At 47.7% G+C, this 18,713-nt stretch overlaps 1 protein-coding gene across 5 annotated transcripts in view; it reads right to left on the reverse strand.

Moving 5' to 3' along the window:
• The window catches only part of SNX29 (sorting nexin 29), a 586,208-nt gene that overhangs the window by 440,025 nt on the left and 127,470 nt on the right, over positions 1 to 18,713 (reverse strand). For all 5 annotated transcript variants that reach the window (XM_050774079.1, XM_050774080.1, XM_050774082.1 and 2 more), the window contains one exon: positions 3,126 to 3,189. In XM_050774079.1, the coding sequence (XP_050630036.1) occupies positions 3,126 to 3,189 (64 nt within the window). The remainder of the gene's footprint in view (positions 1 to 3,125; positions 3,190 to 18,713) is intronic.

The following is an 18,713-nucleotide window of genomic DNA, read 5'->3' on the forward strand; positions in this document are numbered from 1 at the left end:
CTCAGAGTATCTGAGAAATGTCTAGTCTCATTTCCACCTGTGCCTACAAAACACATCGCAAACCTGTTTCATGGCCAACTTCAGATGAAACAAGCACATATATGAAATGTCTTACATCACTAAAGCATCTGAGATAGCACAGATAGCATTTTACATTCCCAAGTTTGTTAACCCTCCAACAGGGGGCTTGCAGCCAGCACAGGATTCACTTGTGTATCTGACATCCCTGGTCTTAAATAAAGGAGAGCACAGCAGGTCTTCCAGAAACCATCACCAGTGACCGCCTCGGAGACAGCCAACCATGGTGCTGCTGACCATTTACTTCACTCTACCTGGCTGTTTCTGGAAAACAATTACCAACCATGGTACATCTACATACTAAATCCAGAGGACACCTGCCATGTGACATCAGGATATGAGCAAAAACATGGCCGGGCGGGGTGGCTCACGCCTGTAATCTAGCACTTAGGGAGGCCAAGGTGGGTGGATCACTTGAGGTCAGGAGTGTTTGAGACCAGCCTGGCCAAAATGAAACCCCATCTCTACTAAAAATACAAAACTTAGTCAGGCGTGGTGATACACACCTGTAATCCCAGCTACTTGGGAGGTTGAGGCAGGAGATTTGCTTGAACGCAGGAGGCAGAGGCTGCAGTGAGCCGAGATCACGCCACTGCACTCCAGCCTGGGCAACAGAACAAGACTCTGTCTCAAGGAAAAAAAAAAAAAAGAATATAATCAAAAACAACTGACCCCCACCGCACTCTGTTCATTCACTGAAATCTCCAAGACTTGTGTTCCTTGAGAGCTTTGAGGAAATTACCCCCGTGGTGCCTGGGGGTCCCTGACAAAAACATGGTATAATTTTTCCTTTCTTTCTGGGAAGTACAAAAAAGTAACAGACAGCGGTTATTGTTCTTCACAAGGTAAGACAAAATCTATGGCTTCTTCCAGGATAATAGCCCCAGCTGGAGCAAGGAGAAAGAATCCCGCAATGGTGCGAGCCCTCTATTGAAAGTTTATTCTAGTTGGAAAACGGCGCGGTCTAAAGATTCCTTTTGAAGACATCCTCTTTTGTTTCAGAAATCATGCTTGTTTGCTTTTATATGTTTCCAGAAAGGACAAGAGAGAAGCTTGTCTAGCAGGACCAAAAATGAGGTTTAAAGGAGAATCATGACTGTGTGTAAAAGAGGGTGTGAGTGCCAGGCGCGGAGGCTCAAGCCTGTAATCCCAGCACGGTGGGAGGCCGAGACGGGCGGATCACGCGGTCAGGAGATCGAAACCATCCTGGCTAACCTGGTGAAACCCTGTCTCTACTAAAAAAAGATACAAAAAACTAGCCTTGCGACGTGGCAGGTGCCTGTAGTCCCAGCTACTCAGGAGGCTGAGGCAGGAGTATGGCGAAACCAAGGAGGCGGAGCTTGCAGTGAGCTGAGGTTTGGCCACTGCACTCCAGCCTGGGCAGCAGAGCGAGACTCCATCTCAAAAAAAAAAAAAAAAAAAAAAAAAAAAAGAGGGTGTGAGTAAGAGAGGATGACGTGAACGCACACGCCCCCTCTCCCCACGTCCCAGGGAGGCAGTTGAATCATGCTTGCTGAAGTTCAGGGGGTAACTGCAGGTAAGCCTTCTATGACCACCCCACAGTCAAGATAAGTCAGATGGGAGTCGGCAGCCAATGTCAGGTGGTATCTAGCATGGGTTTCAAAAGGGAAGAAAGATTAATGAAAAATTTCGCCCTCCCAAGAGTTTGCAACTGGGTTTTTGGCCAAGTCAAAAGACTCCGAATTTCATCTTGCCCTAAGTACCCCCAATTTGGGCAAACTTTAAGGTAAGTGTTCAGATGCCTGGAACATGGTAGGTAGACAGGTCTTTGATTAATGATGACTAAAGGCTGCCTAGAGGCCAGGCACAGCGGCTCACTCCTATAATCTCAGGACTTTGGGAGGACAAGGTGGGCAGATTACTGAAGCTCAGAAGTTCAAGACCAGCCTACGCAACATGTCAAAACTAAAATACCAAAATTAGCCAGGTGTGGTGGCATGCGCCCATAGTCTCAGCTATTCAGAAGGGTGACATTGGAGAATCACTTGAGCCCGGGAGGTGGAGGTTGCAGTGAGCAGAGATCACGCCACTGCATTCCAGCCTGGGTGACAGAGCCAGAACTGTCAAAAGGGAAAAAAAGACTGCCAAGGCTAAAGAGGTAATAACTAAAGGGTATAGGGCTTCTTTCAGGGGTGATGAAACGTTCTAAAATTGACTGTGTTGATGTTAACTCCTATCTGTGAATATAGTAAAAACTATTGAATTATATACTTTATTTCTTTATTTATTTTTTTGAGACGGAGTCTCGCTCTGTTACCCGCTGGAGTGCAGTGGCCGGATCGCAGCTCACTCAGCTCCGCCTCCCGGGGCCATTCTCCTGCCTCAGCCTCCCGAGTAGCTGGGACTACAGGCGCCCGCCACCTCTCCCGGCAATCGTGTTAACCAGGATGGTCTCGATCTCCCACCTCGTGCGCCCTTCGCCTCCCAAAGGATTACAGGCTTGAAGCTATACTTTATTTCTTTATTTATTTTTTTGAGACGGAGTCTCGCTCTGTCACTCAGGTTGGAGTGCAATGGCACAATCTCGGCTCACTGCAACCTTCGCCTCCCAGGTTCAAGCAATTCTCCTGCTCAGCCTTCTGAGTAGCTGGGATTACAGGTACGGGCCACCACACCCCGCTAATTTTTGTATTTTCAGTAGAGATGAGATTTCACCATGTTGATCAGGCTGGTCTTGAACTCCTGATCTTGTGATCCGCCTGCCTCAGCCATACACTTTAGATGAGTTAATTACAGTGCATGTGAATTAAATATCAATAAAGGCTGTTTTTTAAAAAAGAATTAATGACTGTTCTACCAAATTCTTAGCTTGTTCTATGAAGGTGCTGTTATCATAAGGTTCTCACTCCTTTCTAACACACCAAGCACAAGAAAGCTACCACAGTGGCACATCCCCGATGATAAGAAATTGCCAGTCACGATTTTTGCCAAGAAAGCAAAATGTCCCTCATCTGTTATATTCTGTCTGCCCCAGAGGCATAACGTCAAAGAAAGAGGCTATTCCTCAAGCCTGAAAATCACGGTACCTGTTCTCCTCCTCCAGCTCATCCTTCCTGTTCATCATGGCCACAATAGCCTGGCGCAGCTCACCTAAGAGAGAAAACAAAGTCAAGATTAATTGGCAGGTCTCGCCTATTACAGCATGCCCTCACCTCTCTGGATTATATGCTATTAAGGATGACTTGTCTAAATAAGTTCCCTTTTCCCTTTCAAAAATAACTCCTATAACAGTCTAAGAGACTCAGCTGATCAGGGTCCTGGATTTCAGAGCACAGTCTCTGGAGTCAGGTCCCAGGTTCAAATCCTGCCTCTACAGTGGATTAACCTTGCGCAAGTTAGTGATTCCCTCTGAGCACCAACTCCCTTATCTATAAAATGAGATCTTAACAGTTACTATCTCCTAGAAGTGTTGTAAGAATTCAGTAAGACAATATATAAGTGAGATGCTTAGGAATGGTGCCCAGCACAGGATAGCATTTAGCAAGTATTACTGATCAGTATCATTACAGTCTTTGCAGAAATGCAACAGCGGAAGACAGGAAAATGGAGATAAGGTAGCCATATGGCTCACAAGCACAAGTGGGTTAAACATTTTCAAGAGTTAGGGGATTTATTGAGCTCCTGTCTGCCTCACCTTGGGAAATAAAGGATTTTTTAAATGGTTTATGCCCTAGAGCAGCAGACTAGATAGTAGAATTTTCTGAAATGTGAAACAAGATCACCACGGGCAATGTGGGAAATCAACCCCAGACAGCAATGTGGCATTTGGAAGAGCAAGTATCTGGATTCTGGGCCTTGCAGGCACGGGATAACGGGGTCCCCAATGCTGCTACTCAGACTTTGTAGCTGAAAATGTTATATTCCAGGCGGAAATTCTAGGAGGGAAAAACTGTTTCCCAGGAGGTTTCAGAGACAGCAATGCTTGCCTGGCAAGTACAGCCTCAAGTAGCCTTAAGAGATATAGGCCGGGCACGGGGGCTCATGCTCGTAGTCCCAACACTTTGGGAAGCCAAGGTAGGAGGATCATTTGAGCCCAGGAGTTCAGGACCAGCCTGGTCAACAGAGTGAGACCCCATCTCAAAAAAACAAAAACAAAAAGAGAGATCTCAGCCACAAGCCCCCCTTGCAGGAGCCCAAATCACTGCCCAAAAGCCACCTGTGAGAAACAGAGGATGATGGATGCTGACCCAATCCACTCTACCACTCTGGCCTCACCCTTCCCTGCCCTCCCCCGTCCTATACATGGTGCATCTCCAGCCTCTTGGATGAGACACCTGTGTTTTTATCAGCATCAAAATGACTGATATCACAAGCGCAGCCAAACCGTACTCTGGTAGTGGGAATCTTTTTAAAACGCCATCACAGAAAGACAAGCTGTGAGACTCTTCCGCCTTCCTCATGCGGCTATGACATAATGTTCAGGTTAATGGTGAAGAAGGAAAGGGACCGAGAGCTGGCATGCCCCCCAAAATGTTCTTTCAACGGGCTTGAACCTGAACGCACATTCACTTTTGCTGCCACTTCGGCTGTTCTGTGACTCTTTGGGGGCAGTAAAGCTGGTAGGTAACATTGGGGTGATTTCCATAGATTGGGTAAATATTATACTTCGCCAAGCACGACTGACACACACGAGCAGAGGAGCTCCCGAACATGTAATTTTCTCTCCTCTCCCCCGCGCCATGCAGCCCATGATTTGTTTAGTCTCTATCACTGTGATTTCCTTCCTCTTTGTGACCTGCCACAGCTCACATTTCGAGAGAAAACAGAGTAGCGCTTCTGCACTGTGGCCTCTGCAGAGCCTGGCCACGCTGGGGGGTCCCCTCTCCTATGGCTGAAAGACAAATGACCATCCATCTCAACACTGGTTCCTTGCTCGGCTTCAGAAGACAGAACCACAAAACCAGGCAAGAGCACAGGGGAATGTTAATTCAAACCATCAGAAACTGATCTGAGATAAAAAGCAGCGTTGAAAATGCTGTGGACAGGATGGATTCGTCCACAAATGCAGCTGGGCAAGGAACCATTGGAAAAGCAAGACACCAGACTTCAATAAATCTCAGTTCCTGCAATGTTCTGAAATTAATTTCTGGTACAATAATATTTAAATATGTGAAATGAAGCAATAAAAACTACATGAGTATCTGAACAAACATGTATGCCATCTCTCTTAACCTGAAACCGAAGACCAACTCCGTTAAGGAAATAATAATTTTGCTATAGTATCTGCACATCAAGGGCACATCTAACACACATGGAAAATTGGTCCATTGTTTGTAGAACTTTAAGCTCCTCAGGGCAGTAAATTGGCAGTGTAGAAAGAAAATCAGTTTTCTTTTTTTTCTTTTTTGAGACAGAGTCCTGCTCTGTCGCCAGGCTGGAGTGCAGTGGCGTAATCTCAGCTCACTGCAACCTCTGCCTCCAGGGTTCAAGTGATTTTTCTGCCTCAGTCTCCCAAGTAGCTGGGATTACAGGCGTCCACCACCACGCCTGGGTAATTTTTCTATTTTTAGTAGAGATAGTGTTTCACCATGTTGGCCAGGTTGGTCTCGAACTCCTGACCTCATGATTCACCTGCCTAGGCCTCCCAAAGTGCTGGGATTACAGGCGTGAGCCACCGTGCCCTGCCTTGAACACCAGTTTTCTAATTAGATCTACCTTTGAATCCCATGTCCCTCACACTTCAGTTCCAGGTCCCAGCAAATGGTATCATCCTTGCTTCTCAGCTCCTTCAGCTGGAAAATGTTGCTGGTATCACCAGCCTCATAGGATAGAGTAGGGGCCAGTAAAGCTTTCCCCGAACCACACCTGCCCATTTCGGGATTGTGTAAGTCTGCTTTGATGAGTTGTTTCGACAGAGACCGTGGGGCCCACACGGCCTGAAATATCCACTGTCCAGCCCTTTCCAGAAAACATTTGCCAGCCCATCTTAAGAGAACATCACAAGTTCTTCCCTCCATGCCCCACTCTCAGCCTTCTTCATTCAGGCTTGAAGGCAGCTCTGCAGCAGCTGTGACTGTGCCAATCAGGTGGGGCAACTGGCTGTACCCACACAGGACACTGCAGACGGAGAGAAACAGAACAGCAGGAGAGCCACTGCTGCTTCGGACTCCTTCTTTTTTTATGGCTGTATATTCCACTGCATAGATATATGTATATGTATAGGTATATGTAGTGTATGTATATGATGTATATGTATGTGTATGATGTATATGTTGTATATGTATATTATATACATGTGTATGTGTATGATGTATATGTATATGATGTATATGTGTATGTATATGATGTATGTGTATATGATGTATGTGTATGTATATGCGTATGTATATGATGTATATGCATATGTATATGATGTATATGTATATGATGTATGTGTATGTATGATGTATATGTTGTATATGATATACATGTGTATGTGTATATATATATGTATATGATATATGTGTATGTATATGATGTATATGTATATGATATATGTGTATGTATATGTGTATGTATATATGTATATGTATATGTATATGTATATGATGTATGTGTATGATGTATATGTATATATGTATATGATATACATGTGTATGTGTATGATGTATATGTATATATGTGTGTATGTATATGATGTATATGTATATGATGTATATGTATATGATGTATATGTGTATGTATATGATGTGTATGTATATGATGTATATGGGTATGTATATGATGTATATGGGTATGTATATGATGTGTACATATATGAAGTATATGTGTATATATAGGGGTATGGGAGAGATGGGTGATGTTGACCAAAGGCTACATCTTATAATTTTCTGTTAGAAGGTGAGTAAGTTCAGCGGATCTGATGACAGCATGGGGACTCTGGCTAACAATACTATGGTACTGTTTACTTGAAATCTGAAGAGAGAGCCGACTTTAAGTGTCTTCATCACACATATTAACACACAAAAAACATGTTCATTCGGGAGGTGGTGTATATGTTCATCTGATTGTGGTAGTCATTATGCAATGCAGAGATACATCAAATCATCATGTTGTATGCCCTGAACACGTACAATTTTTGTCATATAGCTAAAATTAAAAAAAAAAATAGGCTGGGCATGGTGACTCACGCCTGTAATCCTTTGGGGACCGAGGCGGGTGGATCACTTGAGGTCAGAAGTTCGAGACCAGCCTGGCCAACATGGTGAAACCTTACGTCTACTAAAAATACAAAAATTAGCCGGGTGTGGTGGGACACACCTGTAATCCCAGCTACTCTGGAGGCTGAGGCAGGAGAATCACTTGAACCTGGGAGACAGAGATTGCAGTGAGCCAAGATTATGCCACTGCACTCCAGCCTGGGTGACAGAGTGAGACTCCGCCTAAAAAAAAAAAATTTTTTTTTTAATTTTAATGACAGAGATGATAGGCAATGAAAAAGTTACAGCCGGGTCTCAGTAGTGTTGTGTGGATATAAGGCTGTATCTATGCCAAGAGCTCAATCATTGCGTCCACCATGCACACACCCACATCTCTACTCAGGCCCTCTCCTGAGCTCCAGACCAGGCCCTCTTCTGAGCTCCAGACCAGTGTTCTCTCTGCCACTCCAGCCTCTGCCCATATCCTTGGTTAGACTCCAACCATACTGAACACTCTCTCCTTCTCTCGTGCCTCTGTGTCTTGGCGTAGGCTGTTTCCCAGGGTCCGGAAGGCCTGGCCCCCTCCCTGACTCCAGGTTGTCCTTCAAGCTTCCGCTTGGGGCGTGCCTTTTCTGAGCAGCCGGGGCTCTCTGGCTGTAGCAGTCGCGGGAGTCCACAGGCCTGCCCTGTCATACTCTTGCCCCTGCTCAGAGACTCAGCTCCCACAGGCCTCCCATCCCACCCACTCCACTTGCAATCAGTGAGACCAAGGGTGGCTACTGACTCAAACCGAGCCCATCATAGAGAGTCTTCCAGAAGTTCAGATGTGCCACAGCCTGACAAGAGACGCAAAAGAAGGTGGCAACAGACACCTGTGGCCCAAGAGCAAACAGTTGCAAGTCACTCCACAATGGTGAGTGTGGAGACACACTGAAATAGTGATTTGCTGAAAGCCAAGTGCTCAAAAGACCAGTTTAATAAACCCACCCTGGCCGGGCACAGTGGCTCACACCTGTGATCCCAGCACTTTGGGAGGCTGAGGTGGGCGGATCACTTCAGGTCAGGAGATGGAGGCCATCCCAGCCAACATGGTGAAACTCCGTCTCTACTACAAACACAAAAATGACTCAGGTGTGGTGGTGTGTGCCTGTAGTCCCAGCTACTCAGGAGGCTGAGGCAGGAGAATCACTTGAACCCAGGAGGTGGAGGTTGCAGGGAGGCAGAGGTTGCAGGGAGCCAAGATCGCGCCACTGCATTCCAGCCTGGCAACAGAGCGAGACTCCATCTCAAAAAATAAAAAATAAATAAATAAATAAACCCATCCTTAAATGAAATCCTAAACTGGGCCCAGGACCGTTGGTTGGAGGCTCCTCTATTGCCATGTACAGAGGTCTGGACAGAGACAAATGCAGATGCAGCAGCCACAGGCAGAGGGCCACCAAACGGGGGAGCCAGCAAAGCCCCTCAAGGCAAGCCCACTCAGCCACAGAGAAAGTGCTGAGTCTGGCAAAGCATCGGGTGTTCGAACCATCAAACATGCTACTACGGAGCCCTGCAGCCTGGGATGACTCAGTGAACTCCTCATTCCTGGCTTAGCCTCCTGCTGCACCACCATAGCCAAGGCGGCTATCCAAGGGCCGGCGGGAGAAGTGAGAGGCGACCTGCAGTGACCATGTGGCCACAGGGAATAAAGGAGTCATACACGAATGGCCACCTTGGCTTCTGCGCGACTCTCAGCTCCCAGGCCCTGGGGAACCCCTATGGGTTTCTGTGCCCTCGTGTTCGAAATCGGCGTGGGTTCTGTGTCCTCACAGCCAAACAATCCAAGTAGAGTTCAGTGATTCCCACTGCACTTCATATGCACCTCCACGAAAGCACACTGTCCACTGGGCTAGAGGCACCCATCTGCATCTCTGCCCACCAAAGCCCCACCCCCGAGCCTGTGGGTCCCTTGAGTATTGGGGCTCTAGTGCCCAGCACAGGACACACGTGAGACCTGGTGAATGATCAAAGGTAAGATGCGTAAGTGAATTAATAAACAAATGAATGACTGACAGTTGCCCACTGCTGAAATGACACCCTCAGGTCCAAGAACTCAGCATGGGATTAGCTGGGCAGAAATGTCAACCGCATTAATCATAAGTTCGAGGCCTCGGCAGAGAACACTAACCACCAGGTTCACAGCTGTAATTTCCTGCCCCAGTGACAGAGATTCAGGCTCCAGTTGAGCTTTTTCCATTACGCATCTCGGGAATGCAACAGGCATGGGGAGGAGGGGACACGGTCCCATATATCATTACCATGACCTCAAACAGGACGAGCCTACAAAACCATTCTCCTCCTTCCTCGGCAGTGACCACACGAATGCTCAATTTCAAAAAGAACAGTGGAGCAGGGACCAGCCCCCACTCCCCAGGGACCCAAACATAAACACAGACACACAGCCAGATGACGCACAGGCCCATTCACACAAATGATTACGGGCCTCGGAGGCTGCTATATAAAGCACTGAAACAGTGACGCCAAGGGAGGGGTGAAAGGCGTCTCTTCTTCAGCCACTAAAGGCCCCCCGGGGGAAATTATCCTGGGACTAATTGATCTTCAACTGCCTTTTCAAAATTAAAAAGGGAAGAGACTGCTGACTGCGATGACTAGACAGGGTGACGTGTGGACGCATGTGTGCGCACACACACTTTCTCACATATATACATAGATCTGTGCAATAATTCCCTGGCTTTATATAGCATCTTTATCCAAAGACCTCAAAGAGCCTTTACAAACACTCCCCTGGGGCCCGTACTCAGCTATATTTAAACAGAGAGCTCATGAGGGCACATGTACAAATAAAGAATGTTCCTCTACGGGGATGGACTTAACCTACATCATCGTTTTTCAAACTTAACATCCTGCTTTTTATATCTTTGTCTGCCTACCCACTCCCTTTCCTTTTATCTCCAAAAGAAAGGATAAACTATATCGAGTTCCAAAACATAACTTTTAAAGTACTCAGGCCCGTTCTAACTTTTCGTTCTGTTTCTCTCTCCTGCCTCCCTCTACCCCTAGCCCACCCAGAGTTTCTATTCTTTTCAATTTGTTAAGATGAAAGAGGAAGAAATGTCCCAAGATCCCTTCCCAGGACTCAGATGGCCAGTGGTTACCATGCACCGCCTGTTTCGTGCACACCCAGCAATATGAGAGGCACCTGAAATACACAATCTCATGTAATTCTCACAAGGTTTCTGAGAAGCAAGCATGATTACACCTGCTGTCTGAATGAGGCAACAGAGGCCAGAAGAAGGGAAGTGACTTGCCTCAGGCCACACAGCCAGGAAGTGGCCAGGCAAGTACCCACACCTGGTCCAGCTCGCTTGAAAGCCTGTTCCCCAAGCGGGCCGTGCCAGCCCCAGCCCGGCTCCTGGGAGGCAGCGCACAGCCTCAGGACTCACGACAGTTCCCAGGGTGTGGCCTCTGGCACTTCTCCCCGTCTTTCTCTGTCCTCTTTTGGAAAATCAAAAGTGTGATTAAATTCTGGCCCTGCCCAGTTTTAGAACTATGGTTTCTACAGAATTACAATCTCAAAACAGAAAACACAAATGTGAGGCACTCATGGGAACGGGATGGAAAATGGAAGAAAGTCACAAGGCACAGAAGAACAACACCTTGGAAAATCTTGATAAGGTTCTAGATCTTTATTAACTTTTCCAGATTTGTAATTTTTTGGTTTTCTCTCTCTTGTTCATGTGCGCACTCTCAAACACAAACACACACACGGTGAGTGTTTGTAAAGATTTCTACTACGAATCCTTAAGGCAGGTATCCCAAAAGCAGATACAGACAAGGCCTCCAAGGAGCAAAGTCCTCACAAGGCACACTGGGACAAGAGTACCCCAGCTAAGGAGCAGTCCCCACTTCCAACCCACTGTCTACGCGAGGACATGGTTGCCACCAGTCCTGAGTTGTTGAGAGAAGCCAGGAGTCACATTTTTATACAGATATGATTTTTAAACACTGTAAACTGAGGCTCTTACCACACAAGTCCAAGAGATCACGCTATGGGTCACCATTGTGAGCCTCCTGTCCTAAAGTACGAGTTCTAAGCACCAAGCAGCTTGGAAATGTCAAGGTAATTAGCACACATTTGCACGGCCATTTTTACAAAGCATCATTCCACCCACATCAGTGAATTTCAGAAGTGTAGAGTGGGAAGGGGCCTGAGATGGGATCTCATAGAAGCAGACAGGGGACAGGGAATGGACACCTCAGAGGAACTCCCCCAGGAGCCTCGAAGTGACTAAATCAGAGACCAAAGAGAGTCCAAGCATCCCTGCCCTGCCCAGCCCCACTCACAGAAGGCTAGAAAACACAGCACTTAGGTATGAATTTATTAGAAGAAGTAACTCAGGTGAGGGTAGGGGATGTCTCTTTTAATTTTACACCTTTCCACATATATGTTCTCATTTCATATCAAGGTGTCAAAAGGTGGTCTCCAGGCTGGGCACAGTGGCTCACGCCTGTAATACCAGCACTTCAGGAGGCTGAGGTGGGCAGATCACGTCAGGTCAGGAATTCGAGACCAGCCTAGCCAACACAGTGAAATCCCATCTCTACTAAAAACATAAAAATCAGCCAGGCATGGTGGCAGGCGCCTGTAATCCCAGCTACTCGGGAGGCTGAAGCAGGGGTATTAGTTGAATCCAGGAGGCGGAGGTTGCAGTGAGCCTCGATCGTGCCACTGCACTCCAGCCTGGGTAACAGACCAAGACTCCATCTCAAAAAAAAAAACAAAAAACGGTGGTCTCTATGTTTACTATCTAAAGTCTTCTTTTAAAAGGCATGATGAGCACTTTAGCTTTAAAGGAGTACTCACCAGAATTGAAAGCACAAAGTTGTAGAGGTTGCTTCCAGCAGTAGAAGCAATGGAACTGAGTGAAAGGCTTACTTGGCTAGTGAGAAGCGAGTGGGGAGCGGTGGCACAGCTGACGGTTTTGTTTTTTGTTTTTGTTTTTGAGACAGAGTCTCGCTCTGTCGCCCAGGCTGGAGTGCAGTGGTGTGATCTCCGCTCACTGCAACCTCCGCCTCCCGGGTTCAAGCGATTCTCCTGTCTCAGCCGCCCAAGTAGCTGGGACTACAGGAGCAGGCCACCACACTCGGCTTAGTTTTTTTGTATTTTTAGTGGACACAGGGTTTCGCTGTGTTAGCCAGGATAGTCTAAGCTGAAGGTTTTTTAAAAATCATGTATTGGTCGAGTGCAGTGGCTCACGCCTATAATCCCAGCACTTTGCGATGCCGAGGTGGGTAGACCATGAGGTCAGGAGATCGAGACCATCCTGGCTAACACAGTGAAACCCCATCTCTACTAAAAGATACAAAAAATTAGCCAGGCGTGGTGGCGGGCACCTGTAGTCCCAGCTACTCGGGAGGCTGAGGCAGGACAATGGCGTGAACTCGGGAGGCAGAGCTTGCAGTGAGCCGAGATCACGCTACTGCACTCCAGCCTGGGCGACAGAGTGAGACTCCGTCTCGAAAAAAAAAAAATCATGTATTGAGGTATGATTCATATAAAATTAACCATTTGAAAGTGAACATTTCAGTGGCCTTTAGTACTTTCAAAATGTTGTGCAACCATCACCACTATCCAGTTCTAGAACATTTCTATCACTCCAAAGTAAAACCTCTTACCCATTAAGCAATTTCTTCCCATTTCGTCCTCCTTCCTGGCAACCACTGATCCACATTGCGTCTCTATGAATTTACCTACTCCAGATGTTTCACATAAATGGAATCATCTCATATGTGGTCTTTTTTTAATACAGACTTTTTGTCTGGCTTCTTTGACTAAGCATATTTGCACGGTTCATGTTGAAGCATGTATCAGTGCCTCATTCCTTTTTTTTTTTTTTGAGACGGAGTCTCGCTCTGTCGCCCAGGCTGGAGTGCAGCGGTGCAATCTCAGCTCACTACAACATCCGCCTCCCGGGTTCAAGCAATTCTCATGCCTCAGCCTCCCAAGTACCTGAGGCTACAGGTGTCCACCACCATGCCCGGGTAATTTTTGTATTTTTTAAGTAGAGCTGAGGTTTCAGCATTTTGGACAGGCTGGTCTTGAACTCCTGACCCTCAAGTGATCCACCCCACCTTGGGCTCCCAAAGTGTCAGGATTATAGGCGTGAGCCACGGCGCCTGGCCCCTCATTCCTTTTATAGCTGAATCATGTTCCACTGTAAGGATATGCCACAATTTGTTTATCCATTCTTCAGATGATGGACATTTACACTAAGCTGTTTCCACCTTTTGGAGATGGTGATCATATTGCCGTCAACCCTTGTGCATAGGTACCTGACTGAGTCTCTACTTTCAGTTCTTTTGGATGTGTACCTAGGATTGGAATCACAGGCACATCCGGTAATTCTACTAATGTTTTAAGGATTCACCAAACTGTTTCCCACAATTAGAAGAGTGAGTTTTTCAAAATCACTATATCTCACTTACAGAAGAGTTCAGAAATTACTATGGCGGATATCTTTGTCTCCATCCCCCGGCATGGTCAATTTGGATTATTTCACCACAGTGACTCCAAATATTGCTTAACACTAAAATCTTACTGATCCAGTTGAAAAAGCAGTTAGAGAGAGTGAGACGGGAATAGAAAGGACGACATCTGCTCCCCTGAGAAGAACACTCTTGCAGGGTGCAGTGGAGGGCTTATCCATCAATTACACATGAGGCTCACTCGCTTCTCCGTCAGTGGGCAGAGAGCTGCAAGCGAGGTACACACGTGTTTCACAAAGAAAGGCCTCAGGGAGAAACATACTGCAGAAACCCGCCAAAGGCCCAGGTGCAGGTGACGAGTGGAGTACAGGTGTTAATTAGATGGCTCCAGGTAAATGTGAATCTGTGCATAGTGGAGCCTACCCATTCCTCATTGCAAAACACAAAAACAAGAGGTCTCCAGGAAGACATGGCACATTCTGCAAAGATATTCCCATGAGCTCTTGTGAATAACAGGCTGTCCTATGTGCCTTTACAGAGCGATTCCACTTAGTAGCCAGCACCACACACACACACAATCCAGGTGGAACAATCCAGGTGGAAGGCCTGGGCTATGCAACAGAGGCAGCAAAAACTCCCCTGAATTTCTCAGGGTCCATCCCTGCCTGGGGTTTTACTGGCCTGGCTCTCAAAGCTGCATGGGTCTATAAACCTAGGAGACTGAGAAACCCACTTTCTTCCTTTGGTACTTGTGGAGGAGAATCTGGTCCCTACCACAGATAGGATGGGATTCCCAACCAAGAAGAAGGCAACACCAGCGGCAGTGAAACCAGCGTGGGGCCGGAGGAAAAAGCAACAGAGGAGGAGGGACGGACTTCAGCTTCTGCCAGGGGCAATTTTTCATTCACTGCCAACCCTGAAGGCTAGGTCTGGGCCTGACTGTACTAAAGGAACCAGGGAGTTCCTTATTTCATGGAACTGGTGCTGTCATCCCCCATTTCACAGACCAAAAGACCGAGAGAAGTTAAGTGCTCCTGATAACAGCTGCTAGTAGGGCACCAGCCATGTGCCAGGCACAGGGTGAAACTGTGTGTCGATTATCTCACTCAACCTTCCAAATCACGCCACGAAGCAGGTGTTAGAATCAAACCCATTTTATAGATTAGGAAACGGAGATATAGGAAGTGATTTGCCCTAAATTACAAAGGAATTATGATGCATTCGAGACCACCCTGGCCAACATGGTGAAACCCCGTCTCTATTAAAAACACAAAAAAATTAGCCAGGCATGGTGGTGGGCACCTGTAATCCCAGATACTCGGGAGGCTGAGGCAGGACAATCGCTTGAACCCAGGAGGTGGAGGTTGCAGTGAGCTGAGATCACATCATTGCACTCCAGCCTGGGCAACAGAGCAAGACTCTGTCTCAAGAAAAACAAAAATAAAATAAAACAAAGGAATGACGATACAGAACCGGGACTGAAACGCGGGCCATCTGACACTGAAACCCATAACCACAGTGATACTCACTGTCTCTCGGGCACCCTAATGGAATCTCAGAATGAAGAGGCCAGGGCTCCATGTTGGTTCTGCACAAATCAACATTCTCAAGACTCTCATGTCATTTTAGAGACACAGCCTCAACAGGCTCAGGGCAAACCCAGCTTGACCACAGATCACAAATATGTGCTTCTCTGGACCTCTCTCCTCCTAACAGAGCCCTTCAGGGGTAGACCTGAAAACCATCCACCCTGGGATCCAGAGACGCCTACTTGCAGCTGTGCCTCTAGATGCTGGAGTTAGGGGAACGATATTATTCCCTTATTTTACTTAAGCTGGCTTGAGCTGGTTTCTGTCCCTTGCAACCAAATGAGTCACAGCTTATATGCTACTATGTGGAACCTACATTGAGCTGGCGTGGGAGGCAATGTGGCCAGCAAGGTGGGAGACGCACAGGATGAGAAAAAATGACATTATAAGCAAAGACATGTGATGCCACAGCAAGTAACAGACAAGGACTGTGGGCCCAGCCTCTAACTGGCATGGCATTTCAAACCCACTTTGGGTCTCAGATGTTCCATCTACAAAATGCAGAGGTTACACAAGCTGATCTTCTAGAATCCTTCTAGCTCTCAGATGCTGTGATTCATCAGGGATACCAGATGAGCCCTACCAGTTTCTGGCTCCTGCAAGCAAATGTGGCACATTAGCTGTCCTCGTCATCTGCTCCTGTCCACTGGCCGCTCGCCGGCCAAATGCAACCAGCAGAGAGATGACCGTGACCTGTCTAAAGCCCTGAGTCTGCCACGGCCCCTGGGGCTGCGAGGCCAACATCTGTTGTCATTGGCCTCATGCACAGTGGAGTGGTGAGGTTAACTGATGGCAAGGAAGATTAATTGCATGTGAAATACTCATAAATAATGAGGACACGAAGCTGCACAGCTTCCTTCCCCTTCAGGCTGTGGTATCATATGTACGGGCAATTCTCAAACAGACTCTCACACATAATCTGCAATTAATTAGAAGCAGACAGCCACTGGGAGGGTGCAGGCCGCTCTCACACCCAGAATGGTTCTCACCAACTCTGAGCCATCCTACTCTGCACCTGACACTTCGAGAAACAACCGGAACATCCTTAGACAGAACATGCGCACCATGTAGTCAGGAGGGGTCAGGTTCCAGCCCCAGCTCGGCGACTTTACCAAGCCATGGATGTGTGGCTTGTCTGCTCTGAGGCTCAGTTTCCCCACCTCTGAACTGGGCATGACGGCACCTCCTGTCTACCTCCAAAATTATGGAGGTGATTCAATGGGGAAAAGAGATTAGGCATCTGAGATCTTCTCAGATCTTCAGAGAAGCAGGCGACACGGGTCTGGGGGAGCAACCTCCACACACTCTCAAATCCCACCTCTCCCTACTCCCGTGGTTTTGCTTTACCCCAGCAGCCTCCTGAACATCTCTCGCTCTCACTCAGGCCTTCCTAAACCGTCTGAAATGACTCTCAGGCCTCCTACCAGCTGCTACCCACACCATTCAGTCTAGGTGACCTCTCCATCACACTCAACTAAACAAGCTCTGCTGGGTGGCTATGCCCAAAGCCATTCCCAGCCCATTCTCCCTGCTGCCTGCCATCTTGGAGGCTGGAAGCAGGCACCTGCTTTCCTTGCAGTGGGAAGGGGCCGGGAATCTGGCTGTGCTCCCTGAGATGTAAAGGGAAGTCTGCAAAGTGTACTCCTGGGCGGGGAGGGAAGGAGGAGCCTGCCTCAAGTCTCTGACGTAAGAAGAAACTTGGCACATCTGAGAAATGGCTCAAAGGCCGGTGTGGCTGGCAAGTGACAAGCACAGGGCATGGAAGGCAAAGGGCAGCAGGGGTCCTATCAGGCAGGCTTTGAATGCCACAGCAAAAACATGGATTCTGCTCTAAAGTGCAGAATGAGGCCACAGCAGAGTGCTGGGCAGGGAAGTGAGCTGCCTGGTGGGGGGTAGGAGGGTACAGGTGTGTGCATGCACCTGTCCAGATGAACCACCATCCTGCTGAGGTGCAGGGGCATGCAGCAGATCGCTTCAGTAGCCCTGTCTTTCTAGGAGTCCTTGTGAACATGCCATTGTATTAAGACCTTGGCCCCCTCAGGAAAACACTGCTTTCTGGACCACACCTGTGATCCCAGTACACTGGGAAGCCAAGGTGGGAGGATCACTTGAGCCTAGGAGTTTGAGGCAACATAGCTCACTACAGACCCTATCTTTACAAGAAATAAGAAATTAGCCAGGTGTGGTGGTGTGCACCTGTGATCTCAGCTACTCTGAGCCGAGAAGATCACTTGAGCCCAGGACTTTGAGGCTACAGTGAGCTATGACTGCACCACCGCACTCCAGACTGGGCAACAGGGCAAGACTCTTTCTCAAAAAAAAAAAAAAAAAATTAAAAAAGAAAAACACCATTTTTTGTTAATAATCAAGTTTGTTTCCTCAAGCCACCACAGTGTCTTAAAAGGGCTCAGGTCCACAGACTGTGAACAGAAAATTGGCTGATACAACCGCTGTAGTCCAGAGGTTGGCTTTAGATACCAAGGGCTTGTGTGAAGTGACACTGACCAGCCGCGAGCCAGGTGTTTTTAAAGGCCTGGGCGTTTGTCTGGCCCCAAGCCCAACCACTAAGCCTTCAGAAACCAAAGGGAGTCAAGCAGCCCAGCCACTCACACCTGCTCTTCCCCAGCAAAAGGCTGTCCCTTCCTCGTCGCTGGGCTCAGCAGGCCAAAAGGTGGCCCTAAAAGCTGGACTAAAAGCTTGCTTCTGGGTTCATCATAGTCTACGGTCTGAGTCATCTGTGCAAAACTCACTCATCTGGGGAAAAGGAAAAAGTCTGTTCCAAGTTCCACCTTCAGAGCTAGAAAATTAGTATTTAATCAGACTAAGGCGGGAACGCCATGCTGGGCTGCAGGAGACGTTAGACACACGGGAGGAATGGCTGCCTCGCCCCCAGGACATAAAGGATGCTTCCACCTCTCTCCTGCCTCAAGAGCTTCAGGGAAAGGTATCCCCAAAGCAGCAAGAGAGTCATCTGAGAGCCATTTGCAGCTTTAGACACATGAGCTGCAGTTCTGAAACACCTCCCGCCAAGCTCAGCATCCAGTGACATGTCCAGCTTAGGGTCGGAGCCTCCATATTCACTTTGCCCTGTGCAGAGGGCAGGGCAGTGAGATCACACTCATTTTAAAGATGAGGGCCAGGCACAGTGGCTCACACCTGTAATACCAGCACTCCGGGAGGCCAAGGCGGGTGGATCACGAGGTCAGGAGTTCAAGACCAGCCTGGCCAACATGGTGAAACTCTGTCTCCACTAAAAATACAAAAATTAGCTGGGCGTGGTGGTGCACACCTGTAATTCCAGCTACTTGGGAGGCTGAGGCAGGAGAATTCCTTGAGTCTGGCAGGCGGAGGTTGCAGTGAGCCAAGATTGCGCCACCGCACTCCAGCCTGGATGATAGAGCAGGACTCTATCTCGAGA

The sequence above is a fragment of the Macaca thibetana genome, chromosome 20 (genome assembly GCF_024542745.1).
Source record: "Macaca thibetana thibetana isolate TM-01 chromosome 20, ASM2454274v1, whole genome shotgun sequence".
NCBI lineage: Eukaryota > Metazoa > Chordata > Mammalia > Primates > Cercopithecidae > Macaca > Macaca thibetana.